Source organism: Tauraco erythrolophus, chromosome 1, assembly GCF_009769465.1.
Source record: "Tauraco erythrolophus isolate bTauEry1 chromosome 1, bTauEry1.pri, whole genome shotgun sequence".
Lineage (NCBI taxonomy): Eukaryota > Metazoa > Chordata > Aves > Musophagiformes > Musophagidae > Tauraco > Tauraco erythrolophus.
Window position 1 is genome coordinate 91084157 of NC_141465.1, and position 20330 is coordinate 91104486.

Sequence of the window (20330 nt, forward strand, 5' to 3'; positions counted from 1 at the left end):
GCGTTTCTCTCTCTCACTCTGCCCCCTGCTCTCTCGCTCGCTGCAGCACCTGATCCGGGGTTATCCCCCCCTTCTTCTCCCCCCTCCTCCCTTCTCTCCTTTCCTCTTCTTTTTTTTTTTTCTTTTTTTTTTTTTTTTTTTAATTTTTCCCCTTTCCCCTGCGTGTGTGTGTGGGAACTTTCCCCCCTCCCCCTGCCCCCTCCGCCGTATATGTGACCATGGCCGTACCGGCTGCTTTGATCCCTCCGACCCAGCTGGTCCCCCCTCAGCCTCCGGTCTCAACTTCTGCCGCCTGCACCACCACCACCACCACCTCTTCGTCGGCCACCTCCTCTCCGTCTCCGTCCATCGCTCCCCCGCCGGCCGCTTCGGGGACAAACCTATTCCGGCCGGAGCCCATTGCAGCGGCGGCAGCGGCGGCGGCAGCGGCGGCCACAGTCACCTCCACCACCAGCGGCGGCGGCGGTAACGGCAGCGGCGGCGGCAGCCCCAGCCTGGGCACCGGCGGCGGCAGCGGCGGCGGCAGCAGCAGCAGCAGCGGCGGCGGCGGCGGCAGCGGCGGCACCTCCACTCCCAATGCCAGCGCGGCCAGCGCGGCCAGCAGCCTGCCCGGCAAGCCCGTGTACTCGACCCCGTCCCCGGTGGAGAACACCCCCCAGAATAACGAGTGCAAGATGGTGGATCTGAGGGGGGCCAAAGTGGCCTCCTTCACCGTGGAGGGCTGCGAGCTCATCTGCCTGCCCCAGGCTTTCGACCTCTTCCTGAAGCACTTGGTGGGGGGCTTGCACACGGTCTACACCAAGCTGAAGCGGCTGGAGATCACGCCCGTGGTCTGCAACGTGGAGCAGGTCCGCATCCTGAGGGGGCTGGGGGCCATCCAGCCCGGGGTCAACCGCTGCAAACTCATCTCCAGGAAGGATTTCGAGACCCTCTACAACGACTGCACCAACGCCAGGTAAATCGTCGCAAGGCACACGCATACTCCGCGGGCCTCCCCCCCGCCGCCGCCGCCCCCGTCCCACCCCCGCACGGTGCGGCCCGGGCGAGCGCCGCGCCGCTTCCCGCTGCCACCGCGCGGGCCCGGGGGAGGCGGGGGGGGTGGGCGGCCCGCGCCCTGCGGCCACATGCGCTCGCCCCTTCCCTCCTCCTCGCTGCCCCGGCACCCAGCCGGCTTCCTCTGCAGCCGGCTGCGCCGCTTCTTGGTGGGACGGAGGGAGAGAGGGAGGAGAAGGGATGTTACAGCCCCCCCCACGCCCCCGCTCCGCGCCGCGCAAGTGTCGCCCTGTCATTGTCCCCTGCTCTCTCCCCGGCCGAGGCGTGCCGGGGGGCCGAGGCGGCAGCGTGCCGCTTACGCGGGGAGAGGAGGAAGGGGCAGCGAGGCCAAAAAAGTGCTTTCTGACCGGCTCCCTCCTCAAGTTTATCCCAGGGTGTATCTTTAAAACGGGCAACCCTGGGAAAAAGCTGCCCAACGGGTGCACAGGAGTGGGCGGGGAGCGGTCCTGGGCGGGGGGGGGGGGGGACCGGGGGGGGCGGGGGGGGGGGGGAAGGTTACACAGACACTCGGGTTTCGCGTAAATGGGATGGGGCGCGGATTTGCCTCCCGGGCGGAGGGCCGTATCCGGGGTGGATGGAGGGCACTTGGCCATCAGCTGCTGTCATATATCCGAAGGGGCACGTGCACTTTTCGTATAGGTCTATGAGGCAGTTGCCACATGGCGAACGCGGGGGGGGGGGGGGGGGGGGGGGGGGGGGACAGGAGGGCGGGAAGACGGCGAGGAGGAGGAGGAGGTGGTGGCGGCGGCTGCTTTGCTTTCGGGTAGCGGGGAGAGGTGCCAGGCGGCCGGGCTGGCCTGCTTTCCTTTGGGGGGGGGGTGGTGTGTGGTGTGAGGGGTGTCGGTCCCCCAGGAGCAGGTGCGAGCAGCTCCCGGCCCCCGCCAGCCGGGGAGGAGGCGACGGAGGGCAGCGGGAGCGCGGAAGGGATTTGGCAAAGCCGGATCATGTTACCGCGCAGAATAACGCTGGCGCGGTGGCGGCGCCCGGGGCGGGAGGGCAGCGCTGAGGCTGCGGGCGGTGCGCGGGTACCGGCGCGCTTCCCTGCCCGCTCGCTCCGCGGGGCGGGCCGGGCCGGCGGGGGCCTGCGGAGAAGAGATGAAGCCCTAAACTTGGCACAGCCGAGGAGAGGTGTTGGGGTGGGGGGGAAGAAGGAGCTGGCGAAAGAGGAAATTCCTGCTGCAATAGCAGCCTGCGTTGCAACCGAGGGCGAAAGCGTGGGGCTGTTATCTCTCAATCCGTAGGTTGCAGGGCCGAATCTGGTTGATAAGGAGAAGGGATCGCATAACTGCCGTGACCCCTAGATCAGAGCGGTCGGAAGCGCCTCCCGTTCCCGGGGGCTCCCCCTGCCTGGGGCGGGGGTGGAGGGTTGCGGGGGGGCTCCGTTTGTGCCGTGCTGGAGGGGCGGTGGGAACTTCCCAGGGAGCGAAGCCTCGCCGGGGAGGAGGTCGCAGGCAAAAGTCCCGATGCTACTTTCAATATACGCAAATAAACAGAGCGGGCTCGTTTCACTTTCCTATTGTCAGATTTCAAGGTGCAGCAACAGCCAACACGTGGGGAATTAACCCCGTGCGATGCCGTGCTCCTTCCCTCCGTTCCCTTCCCTAATGGCGGGGGGGTGTGACATTCCCTCCTTCCCCCCTTCCTGAGTTAGCTCAGGGTAGTTGGGACTCATTAGCATAGAAGCAGGCGAAGCAAAGCACTTAACTCTGCGGTAGCTGCTGCTGCTGGATGGGTTGTTGAAGTTCCTGAATATTCAGGGCAGCAGGACAAAATAGCCTGGAATAACTTCCAAGCGCTGACATAACTGTAGCTGCTCGGGTAACTGCTGTTGTTTCATGTGGAATCAACATGAATATTAATAGCTGCTCTTAGACGATTATTATTTTTTTTTTTTTTGGTGGGGCACGTAACTTCGAACAACTCTGCGCAAATTCCAAGATCTGGTCCTTAAAATAAACTGATGGAAGTTTTATTTTGCTTCAGTCGTACTGTGTGAATTGTAATTTGAACATGTGAAATTAAAAAATAGAGAAACTTTTTTTTGGGGGGAGAGGGGTGTGTGTGTGTGTGCGTGTGGCTATGGGGACGCCAATTCCTGGACTTGGCAGGGCTATAAAAGGGTTTGGCAGCCTGGTTGTAACATGGGTTGATTATGTCAACAGCACAGAATCGGCCGTGTTTCAGCTGTTTCTGAGGTCTGCTGTGTTACCATCCGGCGTAGTAGAAATTACAGTAGTGGGTTCAGAAGTGGATAGGATTTGACCCTTAAAAAGCGTGATTGTAGTAGACTTATTTATACCTCCATTAAGCAAATAACTTAATGGAAAGGATATACAATAGGTATGCAAAATGCATTATTACAGTATAGACAAATAAAGCAAAGTGGGTCAGTGAGTTTTGGTCAAAATGGATGATCCCATCAGAAGATAAAACTGTATTTACTTTCTGGGTTTCCCCTCCAATACGTTTCATTCTCATTCTTCTTTCCTTACAAACTAATTATTTTTAATTATTTCTGACGTTACGGTAATTGCGCAGGATATTTTGATCTACTCGGTTTAGTGACTTAAGGGACCTCTCCAGACTCAGTTGCTGCATACTTCAGCCGGGTGATGTCTTTTTGTGTCCTGGGTGGACGCTTAACTGTTGAGATGGAAGCTGCAAGAGCCAACTCAGTCCTAGCGGCTAAATCGTTATACTCATCAGATTCAAAAATTTTGAACCAGCATCTTATCACTGTTATATTTGTCTCATAATCAGCTGATGCACTCGAATACACTAATCCCTTTTTGGAAAGCTTCATCAAGGTTAATACGTTATTTAATCAGAAAAGGCATCCAAATAAAGCCATTACTTTGTTGTTCTTTAAATGGATTGAATCGTTAGTTGCCAGTTGCTGTGGAAATAATTTGTAATTTTTCGAGATGGAAAAGTTTTAGACGTGTTTCACCAAAATGATACATTTTAACTGTGATATTGCTATTTAAAAAAATCAATAAAACGAAAATCAATAAAACACCAAGGGATTTTCTATTGAATGCTTAATGTGAAGGTCTGTAAAGTGAATTGGTTTCTGTGTTTATTTGTGATACTACTAATAATAACATGATACTAAAGGACCTTTTTCTAAATTGGGCTTCTGTATCAGTTCACTGGAAAAATAAGCTTCCGTTATGGGAGATGACTTTTCTTTTCTGGTCATACTGACCTTTGCTTTTATTTTCCTCATAAAAAGCACTGGTCGCCAAACAGAAATCCAGGAAATAGCAAACTGTGCATTTAGCTTACATTCCGATTAAACGGTTTGACATTAATGGGATGCTAGAAAGCCGTACGCCAAACAAACAGGCGAAGGATAAAGGCAAAACATGGAAAATATTTAAAGCTACTAGATGCCAATCGAGTCAGGTTTCTTGAAAGCATGTGTGAAGAGAGAGTAGCGAACTGTGCGCTGGATGTCACCTGCCTAGGATTAATGACCTGGAAGCTATTGATCCCAGATTGTTTCTGGTCTGTGATGTTTGTGCACTTGTCGTGGAATTTTACCATGCTGGGTCCCTTCGTGGAGTTTTCCCTTAGACTTAGGCTGGCTTTGGATCGCGCCCACCCGAGTAAAAACTAAAAAGCGCGTGCCGCCTTCTGACCTCCCTCCTGTGGCCAGGATACGTTAATCTTTCCTGACATTCGAAGATGGTTTTGAATGAGTTCATTGACATTCATACTTAAAAGGGGGAATTACTCGCACTGTTCAGAAGCTATTTACAAATTTTGGGAAACAACCTAGTTGATTTTTGAGAATGAAGGGGAAAGATGCTGAACGTGAAACAGTTCCCTTCAGAGGCTGCCTTACACGGCAGTTACTCAGCCTCTCTCTGCTAGTTTCTGCTCCTCTCAAATTATGTGGACCTAGCATGTGCTTGTTTACTGAATACCACACGCTTGGCATAGGGTTTTTTTTCTGTTTGTATTAATTAAAGGAGTATCTCACCCAGATAGGTCAGTACAGATCGTAGATATTTTAAATGAACAGGTCAGCAAGTGCAGCTGGAAGGAACGTCAAATATATAGTATCTGTGGTTTTATATTGATGACCTTCCTGCTTGCCGCAGATTACTAAAATATAATCAGCAGAAATACGGTAGGTTTTACAAGCAAAGACGACTTCTGGAAGGCCAGAGGATAAATTGTAGTAACTATAAAGAAGGAGTAGAAAAAGGTTTGGAGGTGGCTTCCTCAGACTTGAAAAAAACCTGAAAGACTCCAACCGCTTGCAATAACAGAACTTAACAGCTCTCTTACGATATTTATTTATTGGTAAATATTAGAAACTGAGATCTTTGAGCCATACTTACTGCAACAGAACAGACTATTTATGCTTTTAATCCGATACCTAATCCCTGGCAGTCTCCCAGTATCTGATACCTGAGGAAGGGAACAGTCCATTGCCTGTGGTGTGACGCTGCCAGGGCTGTTCCTGTGCAGGGGTGTGAGGGGCTGCTCGTGATGGGCAGGGGGACGTTTCTCCCTGAGTGCTCCACATGATTTTCCTGAAGTAATTCCATTTGATTAACCCCTCCTTTGTCTTATAGCTATGAGCATCGCTGAAGTTTTGCGGTTGTTTTATTTTTAGAAATCTTTCTCTGGTAGCCGTAGTTCATACAAACCCGCGCAGTTTGGTTGCCACTTTTGTCTCGACTTTATTTAGGAGAACGGACCACATGAAAGCACAGAGGACGACTTCGTCGTTTCCCCAAACCATCCCTGTCTCTGTTGGGACGCTCAGTTCGCTTTGAGGCCTCCGCTCTCTTTTCGGAGGTGCGATGTCCGGGGTGGCGGATCCCACCTGGGATGCCGGGAACCGCGTGCCCCCCGCGTGCCGCAGCCGCGTGCCGCTCAGCCGCCCCGCAGCACCCTAAACCAAAACGCACCTCAGCGAATCTTACTGACTACTTGTCTGCGTCGTGTTTTGTCATCTGGAGTGTGTTCTGAAGGTTCGTTGGAAATGATGATTTTGTTTGACTGCCGTTTAGTATTTCTCCTGTTTTCTCCTGTTACTAGATCGTTCCAGACAGCTGTTTTTTGCCTATCGCTGCGATTCGTCGTCTAAAGTGAATTGCATATGAAGCAGAGAATTGTCACACACTGGATTGAATATTTTCCTTTTGAACTATGTCGTAGATACATTAAATTATTTCCGCAATTTCTGCTGCTCTGGTGCCGGTAAATCTCTTTCAGTGTTGCCAGTATTGCCTCTTCGTGGAAGAGCTTTACAAGTTTAGCTGTAAAAATTCATTTCTGACTGCAGGATGGCAGAGGCAGCACTCAGAAACTACCGAGTTTTATCAAAAGTGTATAAGCCAGTGAACCGAGAGTCCAAAACAACCACGATGCCTGTCTGTTTTTAAGCAACAGGACTGGAGTTAGATCCTCTTTGTTCTTTTATAAGTTAAATATGTTTTGTTTTAAAAATAACATTCGGGGCATCTGCTCTGCGTTATGAGTTAATTCCGTTCATTGTTTTAAAATAGTTATTAACCTTTTGCAAATTATATACTGCACATGAACAGTAATTTTTTCGATAATCTTTAAATGTGCATACTGTAACAGCGCCATAATGTGGACTGACATAATATGAATTGACAGTAAATTTTTAGTTGCCTAAATACGTATTTAAATGACAGAGCTGAAGAGTCATCTGCAAAAAGCTATTATGATCCAGAGAGTTAATTCATACATAGATAATTTCTCCAGCGTGCATTAGGGAAGAATTTTTCTTTTTCCATTAGCATTTAAATTTTCAAAAATCCTGAAACATAAACCAAAAATCTTTGTATTTAGAATCAAGGTATGTCTCTGACTTGAAATGATAACATCCAGGTTTCTTCGAGGGATAACTTTACCCTTAACCCACTCTGCTTGTTTACCTGACACGGTGCTCTCGGTGGGGGCATCTGCTAACAAGTGCTGATGTTTCATTTCATAGGCAGTGCAGAATATTGAAGTGTAATCTATTAAATATGGAATTTTAGCATTAACTGTGAATAACTGTGAACTGTTTTAAACTTTTTTTTTAATGGAGGAAAAAGGGTAGGAGTTTATTTGCCATAGCATAAAGTAGAACAGTGCTGTCACTGAATTTCATGAGAGGAACGATCAGCTTTTGACCATACAGTTACATCCCAATTTGGAATTCTTTACTCTAAATCACTGATAATGATGAGCTGGGAAACTACACCGGGGAAGGATAACTCTGTAAATACTGTATACTTGAATCTCTCCTGTGAATTTCCATTGGTCTCTTTTAGAGATGGGATATTGGACTGAAAGGACCCCGAGCAGCAGTTCAGGATATGTTCACCAAAACTAATGAAACTGCTTGCATGAGTTGTGATTGAGGGAATGGGTCACAAAATATATTTCAGTTCACATTGCTTTAAATGATGTGTTGTGATAATTGCGTTTAGAGTCAACATCCTCATGCAGCAGGTGTATGAATATATACAGTACAATTTGCAGAATTGTAGGGAAAGATCCTGTAAATTGTGTGTATCCAGACAGTTTCTTAGGTATAAACAGAAACTTTCTAAAGTAGTCTAAACCTATTTTTCAATATTCTTAATATTATGCTTTTGATGCAGTAAAACAGTCTCAAGTTTTTATTGTGCACCCCTGAGAATACTCGTATGGGTAACACCTACATAACTTTCTGTTCATTATTTTTCTCTTTAGAGATACCCTGTTCACTCCAAAACTAAGGAACTGTAGATATTTTCTTTGTATCCCATATACTTCCTTCCCATACATCTTCCTTGTGAAGAAGAAAGTTATTTCAGTATGAAAAAAGAAATACATTTTTTGTTAAAAATATCAAACAGTGGGGTTTTAGGTCCGTTGGAAGGCTGAAATTAGCCATAGTCCAGAAAGAATAGAGCAGGTGCAATTAAAATTTCCTGGTGCACTTCTCCACACTGATGGGATGTATTTTATCCATTAAAATAAGAGGAAGTTTTGATCATGAAATTTTATTCATCCTTAGAATTTATAGAATTGCTCTCTAAATGAGGCAAATGGTTAAATTCTGCGTAAATTCCTTTTGATCTAAAACAAGCTCGGGTTCAAGCTAAGCTTTCAGACTAGTTTTCTTATATACATTATAATTTTATGTGATACTAAAATACTGAAAAAAAAATGCATCTTAACTATTAGATGTGTATTTTTATTGTTTAATTTGTTCCTTAGATTGTATTACTAAAGAGAGGGTCTGCATACAGACTACCTAGCTGACAAAATGACAGTTACATGCTGGAATTGGATGGGGCTGGGGAGAAGGGGGAAGAAAGGGAGTTAAGTGAGACTGCTGCAAACATTTTAGCATAATTGACAGCTAAAATGTATTTGTAACATTAGAATGTCATGATTGAAGTTCATAACTCTGAATAATGTTCATGTTAGAGCACTTGTTAATGATACCGTACTGAGAACAGGTAATAGGTATTTTACATTTGGACAAAAAGCTCTTGTTCAGGACGTGTCTCTCAGAATATGCTTGTATTTACAGACTGTTGTATGATAGAAATTATTTTTAAATCTTACTTTTGGGAAGTGCTTTGCTTTTTCATCTTACATAAAACAATTGTAAGGGATCAGAAAGGAAGTAGTTATTTAAAGCAAACTACAAAGGTAACAGGTAATATATAAATACATATGTTTTACAAGAATGCGTTACATTTTTATTGGTGATAAATCTAGTTGGGACTTATTAATAGTTTGAGTATTATTTAAAAACATTACTAAAGCTGTTATTTTTGAACTGTACTTTTCCAAATGTAGTAAAATTCTAAACTTATTATTTTAATTGGGTTTATAACATGCTGCTTTAGTAGATGCCAGTGTTATCTGTCCTTATGAAGCATATAATTTGTTTCCAGTCTCCTGGCCTGCTGTAAAACCTTTCTTTGTTGGAGAAGGTCACCTGTAGGACTTGGCTATTTACATTAAAATAAAAATGCTGTGGTTTTAAACCGTATTCTTAACTTTAAGAATGTGGATAGTCCTGTTGCTTTCAATAGACTACATATATCTTTTAAACTAAGCATATGCAATGTATATTTGGAAGTGTTATAAAAGAATGAGTTGACATCTTTGGTAGAAAGCTGTTTTACTGAGTACTTTCTTGCATTTGTAGGGACAGTTTGAAAGCATTGAAAAAATGCTGTACATTTTGCATCCTGTAAATTAACACTTGTTGCATAAAATAGATTCCTGGTGCGTGTTTTAAAGTTTTTGTGAGTATTGTCTTCTTTCTTATTAATTAATTTTAGGAAATCAGGGCAACGTCTTGCCAGGAATGCATATCAGAATTTGGTATATCGCATGGCTGTGTACCCCCTGCTGGGATTTTTTGAGTTTATTTTTGTAGAACAGAAGCAGCCTATCTCTTTTTGAAGGGAACGGGCACTTCAAGATATGTGCCATGGCTGTCACTTTTCACAGTTTAGTTCTGATACTGATAGTTTGGTGGGAAGGAAGTGAAACCATTTTCCAATTGTTTTCTGTTTCCTTAAATTTCTGCTTAAAAGCTAAAAAAAAAAAAAAAGAAGGGGAAGGAAAATACCTAAGGTGGTATTAAGTATATAATAACGACTGATACAAGTGAAAAGTCATAAGTTCTCTTTTTTTTAAAAAAAAAAAGTGTATCTTTTAGCTTGTTAGAATAGCTCTTACAGTGCAGATGATACGTGGGACTTTATTATTTTTCTGTGTCTCTGTCTACCACTAAAGACTACGGCCACATTTCTGTTGCAAATTTGGTTGTATATTGTTCTAATTCAAAGCAGGATCAGTTGGGATTTTTTTGTATATATATATATTTATTTTTTTAAGCTGATACTCCTAGCTTTTAACAGGCCAGGTTCAATAATAAACATGAAATGCTAATAAATTATTTTGTCTTACATTATAGGTATTGTAGATGGCTTATGATTCTACTGATTGCCTTCAAAATTAATTTGCCGCTGAAATAAGGTGTTAAAAATAAAGATAGTAGTAGAAGATGAAGCTCCTGCCACAGTAAATTACAGTTTAAAGTATGGCTGTATATAAAATACATTTTTGAGAAGCTATGAGGAAAACGTATTAGAAATACTAATTTAACAGCATATAGCTGTTTCAGGAGCACATTTGCAAATTGTGTAAGGAAGGAGTCATAACATTTCCTGGGGAAGGCATCAGTGAGGTTTTCATTCGAGACATTTAGGTATAGCCACAGCTGTTAGATTGGCTTGAGGCCACCTCAAGGTTCAACAGGTGGAATGTGGCAAAGAATTAATAAACTTTCAACAGATTTTACCATTCAGAGCTTCTCTGGTGTCATCCTGGTAGAGTGGAGGAAAGGGCGGAATTTATCTTCAGAATAAGCAGCCCACCTCCGTAGCACGTAGATCTGAGTTTACACATGCCAAAAATATAGTTTGCTGAAAGACCCTGAATTTTTTTGCCTGTTAATACTTCCTCTGCTCTTTAAATCTGTTGTTGAGAGCTCCCCCATGGGAGTCTGTCCCTATGGAGAGCTCCCTGCAGAGATGAGCCTGCCTGTGGGCTGAGATGGGGCAGCCCTTGGTGCCTCCTGGCCCTTGGCTTGCATATGGACGTAGAGGCATGTGTTAGAAGGTGTGTGTGGAGCTGGCCAATACACCCTTTACGTAGTCTGGGCAAGCTTTCACAGACCCAGAAGGAGTATGGTCCCGTACAGGGTGATTGATGTCGCTCGGTTGAGTGGTCAGACTCAACCCAGAGTCACTCTGACCTCATTGCAATGAAGTTCAGATCCTAATAGACAGTGCATGGGATGTGGTGTCAAACGCAGTGATTTCAGGCTGGTCCAGGAGGAGAGGAGCCTCTGTGGCATTTCGCTCTCTGCTGCTGAGCCTTTGCTGGCATGGGTCTGCCAAGCACAGGTTTCGTCTTTTCTGGTGACCCCTTCTATGATTTCGTCTCGTCACGTCTTTATTTTACATGTTTTATTACTGAAATTAGGATAATACGATGATATCATGAGAGGTAATAAAACAATGGTTATGAAACGCATTGTGAAGCATACATGTATTCACAAATATTCCAAAGTATGACTACATGAGTAAAACATTTTGACATGAAAGGAGAAGGATGTCGTCAGTTAAAGCTGCTGGCACTGCTATGTGATAAGGTCGTCTGCTCTTTCATTTGGTGTGCCAGCTGATGAAAGAAAAATATTTATTTTTTTGGAGGTGAAAAATGCAGGCATTTTCATCAGCTTAAATGAGAAGAGCCAGCTAGTTGTAAATACGGTTTTGTGAAATCGCGTTTCACCCGTCTAAGTGGTTTTCTGTGTGAAAGGTGTGCTGTAATGGCGATGGGTCTATCTTTTCAGCTCGGCTAGTCCTTTCCTTTCACAAATCCAGAACTCATGCAGATTTGAACTTGTAGCCAGGAAAAAGTGCTGCCATGCTTCAAATTGCCAAAGGACCTCAAGGGACAGAAACTTGACCTGGTTTCATGATACCATAGAATTACATTTATAAAAGTTACCCCATGGGAAAGGAATGAACTGATCCCAATTCATTTCTAAATACTGGGGACTTATGGGTCACATTTGAATTCTCTCCTACACCTGTTTTTCTACTAAATTTTTCTGAGTACATTTTTAGAAACTTACTTTGCATTAGGTATGGGTCATGTGCCTAATATTTAACAGTTCAGTGTTCTAATTCTTTAAAACGTCTAATGGTTTCTCGATATAATTAAGCTGCAAAAAGTTTAAATTATAGAATTTGTTCGGTATGGGCTAAAACCTCAAACTGTGAACTCCCCTCTGGGTTTAGTAACTTGGGCTTTGTCTTCCTGCATGCAGAACGCTGGCAGTGGCTGCAGTCCATACATGTTGTGTAGGCTGTTGAGAACAGAGCAGCTCTGTAGCTGGGCGGTTAGGCTGCTCACTTGGGACATGGGACATGGTGGCTCAAGGTTCAAAAAGGGTTACCCAGTGAGACAGTTTACAAGAAGACACCGAGACTCCTTTCTTCATTCCTCCAAAATGACCTTTCTCCTTCCCTCAATTAGACTAAAAATTTGGCATTTGGAAAATCTGGGTTCAGACCTCCTCTTGGAATCATAGAATCATAGAATGGTTAGGGTTGTAAGGGACCTCAAAGATCATCCAGTTCCAACGCCCCTGCCATGGGCAGGGGCACCCTCCACTACACCACGTTGCTCAAAGCCTCATCCAACCTGGCCTTCCAGGGATGGGGTATCCACAACTGATCAATGAAAGTGATAAGTAGGTGCTACCATGGCTTTCCTCTTTCAGTACTTTGGTTTGAGCTAGAAGCCTAAATACCCTGTGCTGAGTGCTTACCCCTTTCTGGTGAGGTGGTGTGGTACTTGAGGTGTCCAAGTATTTCTGCCAGCGTAGTGCCAGGTTGTGGTATGCCAGCTGAGTAGAAACAGTGGGCTGTAAGGGCAGGGAAGAATTCCTTAGTACATTTGAATATCTGGAACTATATGCTTATGGGGTTTCATTAAAATTAGAATTAGCTTGCATTTTGATTTATTTAACAAACTAAGTGAGCACTCTGTTCAGCTTAGGTTTGCCTCAGCAATTACTATCCCACAGAGGCTCTGCAAACCTTCCAGGCTCTGCTTCTGCCTTCTCGTGGAAACCATTTCCTATTCTCAGGCAATCTTTCCTACCCGAGAAAGACATTTTCAGTGCTGAAATTGGCATAAAGTGCCTGCGTAAGTCTACTTGTTTCCAGTGAATGAGTGACAGGTTTAGGTACTATTCATCTAGTAGAGATTGCTTTTCTCTTTTTACGCCATCTTAAGGCTTTACATTGACTAAACAGCTCAGCTGATGATCCTTAGTTCTAGACTTTTCTGCTCTTCAGTGTAGATGTGGCAATTTTGTGTTGAATTACTGCTCCCACTGTCACCTAGTCCTGAGTTTGTTGCCACTTTTTTTTTTTTTTTGCAAAAAGAGTTGGAAGGGGAGAAATGGGAATAACGCTGTTATCGCAACAAGGAAGAAGGTATCTATTTACGATGTGTGTTTGCTTTTGACACTGGTGAATTTTTCTGTATGATTTCTATTAAGCCATTCATGACTTTGCCAGTCTGGATATCCAAACTGTTTCGTGAGGCATCATCACATGGCCATTATTCACAGCCTCTGCTTCCTTTGACTGGCAGAGTGAAGGGCAAGTCTTCTAAATGATGATTACTTATCACCGTTATGTATTTATTATAAATGGGTACGTAATGTCCCTTTCTAATTCACCTCAAAGAAGTGGTCCTATCGATCCCTAAGCTCTTTTTTTATCTTTCTCTAAGTCAGCCTTACATCTTTTAGTCATTCAGTTTTTGTTGATGCCTTCAACAGGTTTGACTACGGTGTGATGCTGATGTCCTGAGTGGGTAGAGGGGGACATTTTTTCCAAGGCACACAGAATGACTTTGTTCCCAAATGATTTTTAATGGAAGGCAGAGGTCCAGTTGCATTAGTGGTTTAAACATTTTTGTTAAGTACATTTTTTGCTTAGCTTTTCCTTTGTACTTCTGTTCCTAAGTTTGGTGGAAGATGCATTAATTTTACTGTGTCCAGAGTAAGTTTAGATCAGGCTAGTCTAAGACTTTTGACTTACCAATAAAATGTTTTGGCTGCTTTTTGATTTTGGTGGTAAATAAGGGAAATCTGTAAGATCAGCTGTAGTGGCAATGAATGCTTCGTTGTGATTGAAATATTTGTCTTAAATTTTCTTTGCATCTAAGCTAGAGAGGAAGAAATTCCTTTGTTACCTGCTTAATTGTAAAACAACAACTCAGAATGAAGGAACAAATGTAGATCTTTGAAAATCCAAACTCTCCCTTCCCCTTTCCTCTCCTTCTGTTTGTTTGTTTTCTTCCTCTCACACATCCCTCTGGATTTTGAAGAAAATGAAGATGAAAGTTTAGAATTCTGCATGGAAGTCCCATTTTATTAGGCACTGTGAAAACTTCAAATGCATATGGTTCTTGGTTGGAAGCAGCAGTTGCTAACCCTAGCAGTAGCAGTAGGGACGAGAGCCCTGAGGCTGGGAACATGCTGAAGAGTATCATAGTGAAGAAACAAAAGTGAAAGGCTGGTTGACAGCATGTTAAAGCAAATTTACCCAGTGCTACTATTACATGCGGCCTTATAAGTTTACACATGTATGATCAAATTTTCAGTCTTTGGATCGCAAATGTTTCCTTTCTCTTTGCTAACTAAGGCTGTGTTTAGAGTAGTGCCTGGGAAAGAAAGCAAGAAGAAACAAGCTTTGCTTTGGAGTTTGATGTGGGACTGAGATTCTTGTGGCAGAGATGCTAGATGGGAAGAAGGTATTTGTGTTTTTGTTCTATACCCGAAAGAATCGATTACCTTCATGTCCTTTAATCACCTCTTTTCCGGGGCTGTTATCCATATGTAGATAAAAGAAGTTACTGTTAGAACATAAGTTCTAACTTATAAGGCTGAGTTTTGCTGAATACTCCTCCACTAAAGACTAACATGCAAAATACCAGTTATTGATTATGCCTCAGCATATCCTCAGCAAGGAGAGAGACTAGAATGAAATAGTTTGTTAGACACTTTTTTTTTTTTTTTGAGAAACTCACTCATATTTGAAAATCCTCACCTGTGCTCTGTATGGTTCTAAGTTTACTTCAGAAGCATACAGCTGTAATTCCCAAGTTTCTTCATACTTTTTCATATCACATGTAGAGCAATGAATACAGTCACTATGATATTGGGTTGCACATAAATGTCTTAATCCTGCAAGCACGAAGGAAACTTTGGTTTGTGTTAGGAGTCCTGTTTGCTATAGCGTCTCAGTTGGATGATTTATAGGAATAAAATTACACAGATACTTAAATATTGTCAGTATTGGTACCACATGGCATAGCTAGCAGAGTTTTCATAAGCTCGAGTTTCACAGATACCGGCAACTGAGTGTGGGAAAGATCAAAGGACATTATTTGTAATCAAAATGGGAGTTAGGTGTTTATAAAACAACTGGTGGGTGCTTGCGTGCTGTGAAATTTGCTTACACGAGTAATCCCATTGATTTAAATGAGAGCATTCATGTGACGAAAACAAGTTCAACGTGAGAACGTTTAGAAGATGGTGACCTTAGAAACGAACAGTCGTCTTTGGAAGTATTCAAAGGGTGGTTATTAAAACTTAAAGCCGAGAGTTGCCGTTTGAAGGCAGAAGCGGCTCGAAAGACATTTGGGGAGCTCACCTGCCAAATAATAACGCGTTTTAATGACGCCAGATAACTCTGCCTCAACTTCCTCGTCCTTTTTTTTTTGGGGGGGGGGGAAATGGGGGAAGGGATGGGAATGAGGACGAGAGAGGGACGGTGACAGCGAGGCTGTTTGTTTTTCCCGAAAGTTGTTTGTGATTTCAGGTACTCATGGGAAATCTCTTGATCAGATTCACATCTGTTCCTGTCAAAGTGGGTGCTAAGATACCGGTCACCCAGCAACCATGTCCAAGAGGGAATAGGGCCGATAATAACTTCAAAAAGGAATGACAGATGCTAGATTAGGATGAAAGACAAAACGCATGAAAAATGAGCTTGTTAGAATAAAAAAATTGTTCAAGCACCTTCATGCAAATTAAATGAATATTGAACATTTGCATGCAGTAATTTCTACTTTTTCTGTTGATTGAGAAGAAATAAAGGTGGTACATATAAAAACATAAATGTAATTTTTTTTTTTTTTTTGCACCAATTAACATACAAAGCAGTATCTTTCTTCTAAAAATGAGATTAGCCACCTGGGTGCTTGGCTGTATCCCACATATGTCACAACATTTTTGTAATGAGTATGCTTCTGTTGAAGGAACACCTTATCTAATTCTTCGTAGCAAAACAAACAAGGAAGCAACCTTATATTAATTTTAAAATACTTTAGGTTAGCGTGGTTCTATTTTTTTTTCAGCTGTGGTTTTCAGAGCTGAATTGTTTCCTGCTGTCCTTGAATTCAATCGGTATAATGTGCATTAATAAAAGATCACATAAGATGAGTTCAGACCAAATGCTAAGGTTTCCTATTGACTGGTCAAACAATACAGTTTTTTAAACACGATGTCTGTCAGGGTAACATGAAAAAGAAATGGTCACTTTTCCATGCCTGTGTATTTAGAGAGTGTAAATAATCTAACAGTTTTGTTATTGAAACGTTCATATAACAATCAGAATTTGGAAAAGAATGATAAAATGTTCTGATTGAGAAAGGACTCTGTGTCTTGGTTTAGCAATGTCTAATGTGGTCACGTACAGAAATTGATTTTCTTCAGAAATTAATTAATTTTTCATATCGCCCTAAGCTGCAGTTAAAAAGAGTGCATACTTGTCTGTTTTTTCCAGAAATATTGCCTAATCATATTAATACCGTTGCCCCAAGGATGAAAAGATAATTGTACAAATGCATTTGGAAATATGTATCACTGAGTATTTATGATTAAATTATGCAAATGACCCAGCTCTCATCCTTTCCAGACCCAGATTGTCTAATTAGGATTGATATGCTGAATAGATGTTCCAGAATTTGAATACAAGCATGTCCAAAGAGCAGAAAATTGGAAATGACAAGGCTGAAATGCTAAGAAAAGTGTCTTTCCCTTTTATACTTTACTAATGTGGTGTTAGCAGTTGCAGTTTTTCCTTTGGCTATATTGTGTGACTCATGTGTCCTACAAGAAATCAGTCAGGAAAGAAAAATCAACTTTAATAAATAGCATTACTTTGCTCTGGACTTATTTTTCTTTAAAAGTCTGCTCGTCGTTCCTCTCCCCTTTAAAGCTTTGTATCCTTCATGTTAAAATAATGATGTATTCCACATAAATTACTTCTTAATTTGGAGCACTGTTGTTTGTAGCTCGTCTCCAGCTGCCGGTGCTAGATACTTTGCTCATCAGCTCCTCGTATATGCAGGCGAGATTTACACACCTAGCATTTTTAAGTTTGGTGAGGTTTTCTTTGGGTTCTTATTTAGTTGGAATTCACAATCCCTTAATGTAATTAACGTTTCGCCCCCCCCAAAAAAAAAAAAGAAGAGAACCGATGTCTCATTAAGCTCGTTCGTGGGCATTCTGTGTTGAAATAATAGCTATTAGCAAGTTTAAATCTTTCTTCTTCAGTGGCCTGTTTGTTCATTTATCGCTCTTGGGAAGCTGGGAGAGGAGCCCAGTGAGGAGCACGGAGGAGCAGTGAACTGTCAGTCCTTCAGCCATTGTTAGCAGCGGGAGTCGCTCCCTCTGAACTCCGTTGGCTCCTGCTTCCCATCTGCGGGATGATGGATTGCTATGTTTAATACATTTCAGCTTTTGTCTGTCATAGTGCGGACAGACAGCGCTATCAACGATGTCAGCGCTGATGAGAGCGCGGGTCGTACCCACCGCTATTGGGCAAGCGCCTCCCAGGAAGGTTTGATGGAGGAGCTCGTTGGGCACTCTCGCCGTGCGAACCCAGTCGCTGGGCTAACTCCAGGTGGTTTTAAACACCTATGAAAGACCGCCGGGAATTACCGAATCCACACAGTGCTACCCTGGGCCGAAATTCAGTCCCCCCTGCCAACGCTTTGGTACCAAGTGTAAACACTCATCCCGAGTTCAGAGAGCATCCTTGTGCTTTTAATAGACTGGGAATGGGAGCAGGGATGCAGGGACGTGTTCCAGTGGGTGTGATGTCAGCGGCGCTTGGCCCATCTGTACTTAAGTGTTTCGCTGCCGGTGATGCGGCAGGAGCACGAGGGTTGCGTTGAAGCCATAAGATGCGACGTGACATGTGTCGTAGGAGGATTTGCTGAGCCGTGGGTGCTTTGTGATTCACAAGTCCAGGGGGCTGAATGACTTCAGCCACCAGAGAAGTCGCTGTGCACCAGCACAACACGTGCCCTGGGGTGTCTTCTAATAATTATAAAATGGTGCAGTGGACATATAAATCGGGGAAAAAAAACCATAATCGTGTTATAGGCATAATTTTAGAGAAACAGATATGTATTATTTTCATTACTAGCGTACTAATTTTCCACTCTTAGAAGAAATTATTATTCCAAATCTTAAGTGTGAAACAGTATTGTATTAGAAACAAATAGATAATTATGCTTGCTAAAGCCTATAATACTGGCTTTAAAAGATGCTTGACCCAGTTTTCTTGGTTTGGACCATTGCCCACCATGACAGGCCAGGCTGAGGATAACTTTCAGTTCATTTTGAACTGTGGGAGGAAGGGAAGTTAAATCAAGAGATATTAATCATCCTTGATTTAGCTTTCTTGATAGAGATTTTAATTTACAGAACCAGAAGAATGGATAACTAATAAAAACTACCAGTAACAAAAGCGGAGAAATCGCCAGGCTTAAATGTGTTTTCTTTACCCTTACTTCACTTTATATTCACTTGACCGTGACATTGTTTGCTTTTTAAAGATTTCTTCACCTTTGGTTGTATCAATGTTCAACTTCCATGGCTCTGTTTATAGGCAACGGTTTGTAATTTCTGTCTTGTGCTTGCTGAGGATCTAAGCTCCACAGTGCAATTGTGGGATGCCATTTTTATTCCTTTTTAAGACGATCCAGGCAGTGGCAATGCTCATAGGGAGGAGTCTTCAGGCTAATTAAAAGCTTGGGTTTACCTTTCAAAAAAAATATTGGCAATTTGCCCAGGAGAAAATTCTGTCTTCAGTCACCATTTTTAATCTACTTGGCTGTTCAGAGTTATCTTCACTGTAAGAGTTGCCTGGTTTAAAAAGTTGCCTGGATGTTGAAGTAGTTTCTTTGACATCGTTCCTAAGTGCTCACTTGCCATATATGATGATCAGAGGATCTGAGGGCTTTGTGGAAAGGAGCATCAGTAATAAGGAGGGCATAATCTTGACATTTACAGCTGCCAGCTTTTCTCAATTTAGGCTCCCTTCGTTAGCAATGGCTGCGTGGCAGTGAAACAAGGAAACTTCAGGCATGCTTTACAAATTTAAGAGAAAAGTCAAAAATAAACACAAGTTTATACATACACAGGTTTAAACGTAAACAAATTTAAGATATTAAACCTTTCCTGGTTTTGTTTTCTCCTTTAAAATAAATGGCATTTGTCTAGAGATACTGAAAGGGGTGGTTCTTCTGCAGAGATCAATGGCTGGAGCATTCATACGTGCACAGGGAGGAAACAACAGCAACTTGAAAGTTAATGAAAAGCAAGCGTGAAATAAATCCGTGTATTAGTAGGTGATGCGTTAATAAATGTATCGCATAAATATGATAGGTAAAGGAATCAGATAAATGGTTCCTTAATCAGATAAAGGATCTCCGTTGTTTATATTCTTTCTGTGGAAGTAAGGCTGTGATTTACAGCCTCTTTTGATAGCAGGGCTGGTTTAGATAATTTCGCCTCTCTTCTGTTTCCTCCAGGCACCGCGACCGCATTCCTGCACAGCCGTGCCCGTGCAGCCCTGTGTGACCGCTGCCTGCGCAGTATCAGGTCTAGGTTAAAAACACCGCCGGCTTACCCCGGCTTTTCTCAGTATTGTTTTTATTAACCCTTATCTGTTTTGGGAAAACAGCGCACTGTGCGTTTTCATCAGCGGTTGTGCTGTGTGCAAGCGAACGGGCGATGGGGACGGAAATGAATGATGGTGGCGGGAGGAGGGGAAACGGTGCCTTAGATTTCACGTGTCGTGGCCCTACGCGCCATGGAATTGTCCTGCGTCCTAACCGCCGCGTCCTGAGCCTAGGCCGGTAGATGAACTGTGGGTTATGAACGCTGTATTTCAAAGGAGGGAAACAGGAGGGGAGGTCAGTGCTAATGAGCAGAGAAGTAAAATCTTTGGAAGAATGGTGCGATTTCGGCCTTTGGATGCTTCCCCTCGCCGCGTTCCGGTGGCAGGGAAAGATGAGATGTGGGTGCACACCATCATCTGTGCCCCACGTGTTTCGGCTGGTTCAGGGAGACGACACCCACTTGTTACGGAGCATCCTCTGCCCGGTGGGAGGTACGGCACGGTGGGAGAACCGTGGGACTTAGGTCCAGCCTTAGTCTCTACTGGTGTAGTGAGAGCAAAAGCCCTAATTATTCAGCTTTTTTGAGTACTTTTTTTCATCACTCGTACCTCTTGCCTTCCCCTACTAATGGCATATACATTAGTATAGAAAGCATCTCTTATGGCTACGCGGGATTTGACAGTGTCACTTAGACCTCTGGGTTCAGGTGCAGTATAACA

At 43.4% G+C, this 20330-nt stretch overlaps 1 protein-coding gene across 1 annotated transcript in view; it reads left to right on the forward strand.

Annotated features, from left to right (window-relative positions):
• The first annotated feature begins 218 nt into the window (after positions 1-218).
• The window catches only part of DACH1 (dachshund family transcription factor 1), a 334610-nt gene continuing 314498 nt past the window's right edge, over positions 219-20330 (forward strand). Inside the window, exon 1 of the mRNA XM_086611701.1 lies at positions 219-955. Within this exon, the coding sequence (XP_086467827.1) occupies positions 219-955 (737 nt within the window). The remainder of the gene's footprint in view (positions 956-20330) is intronic.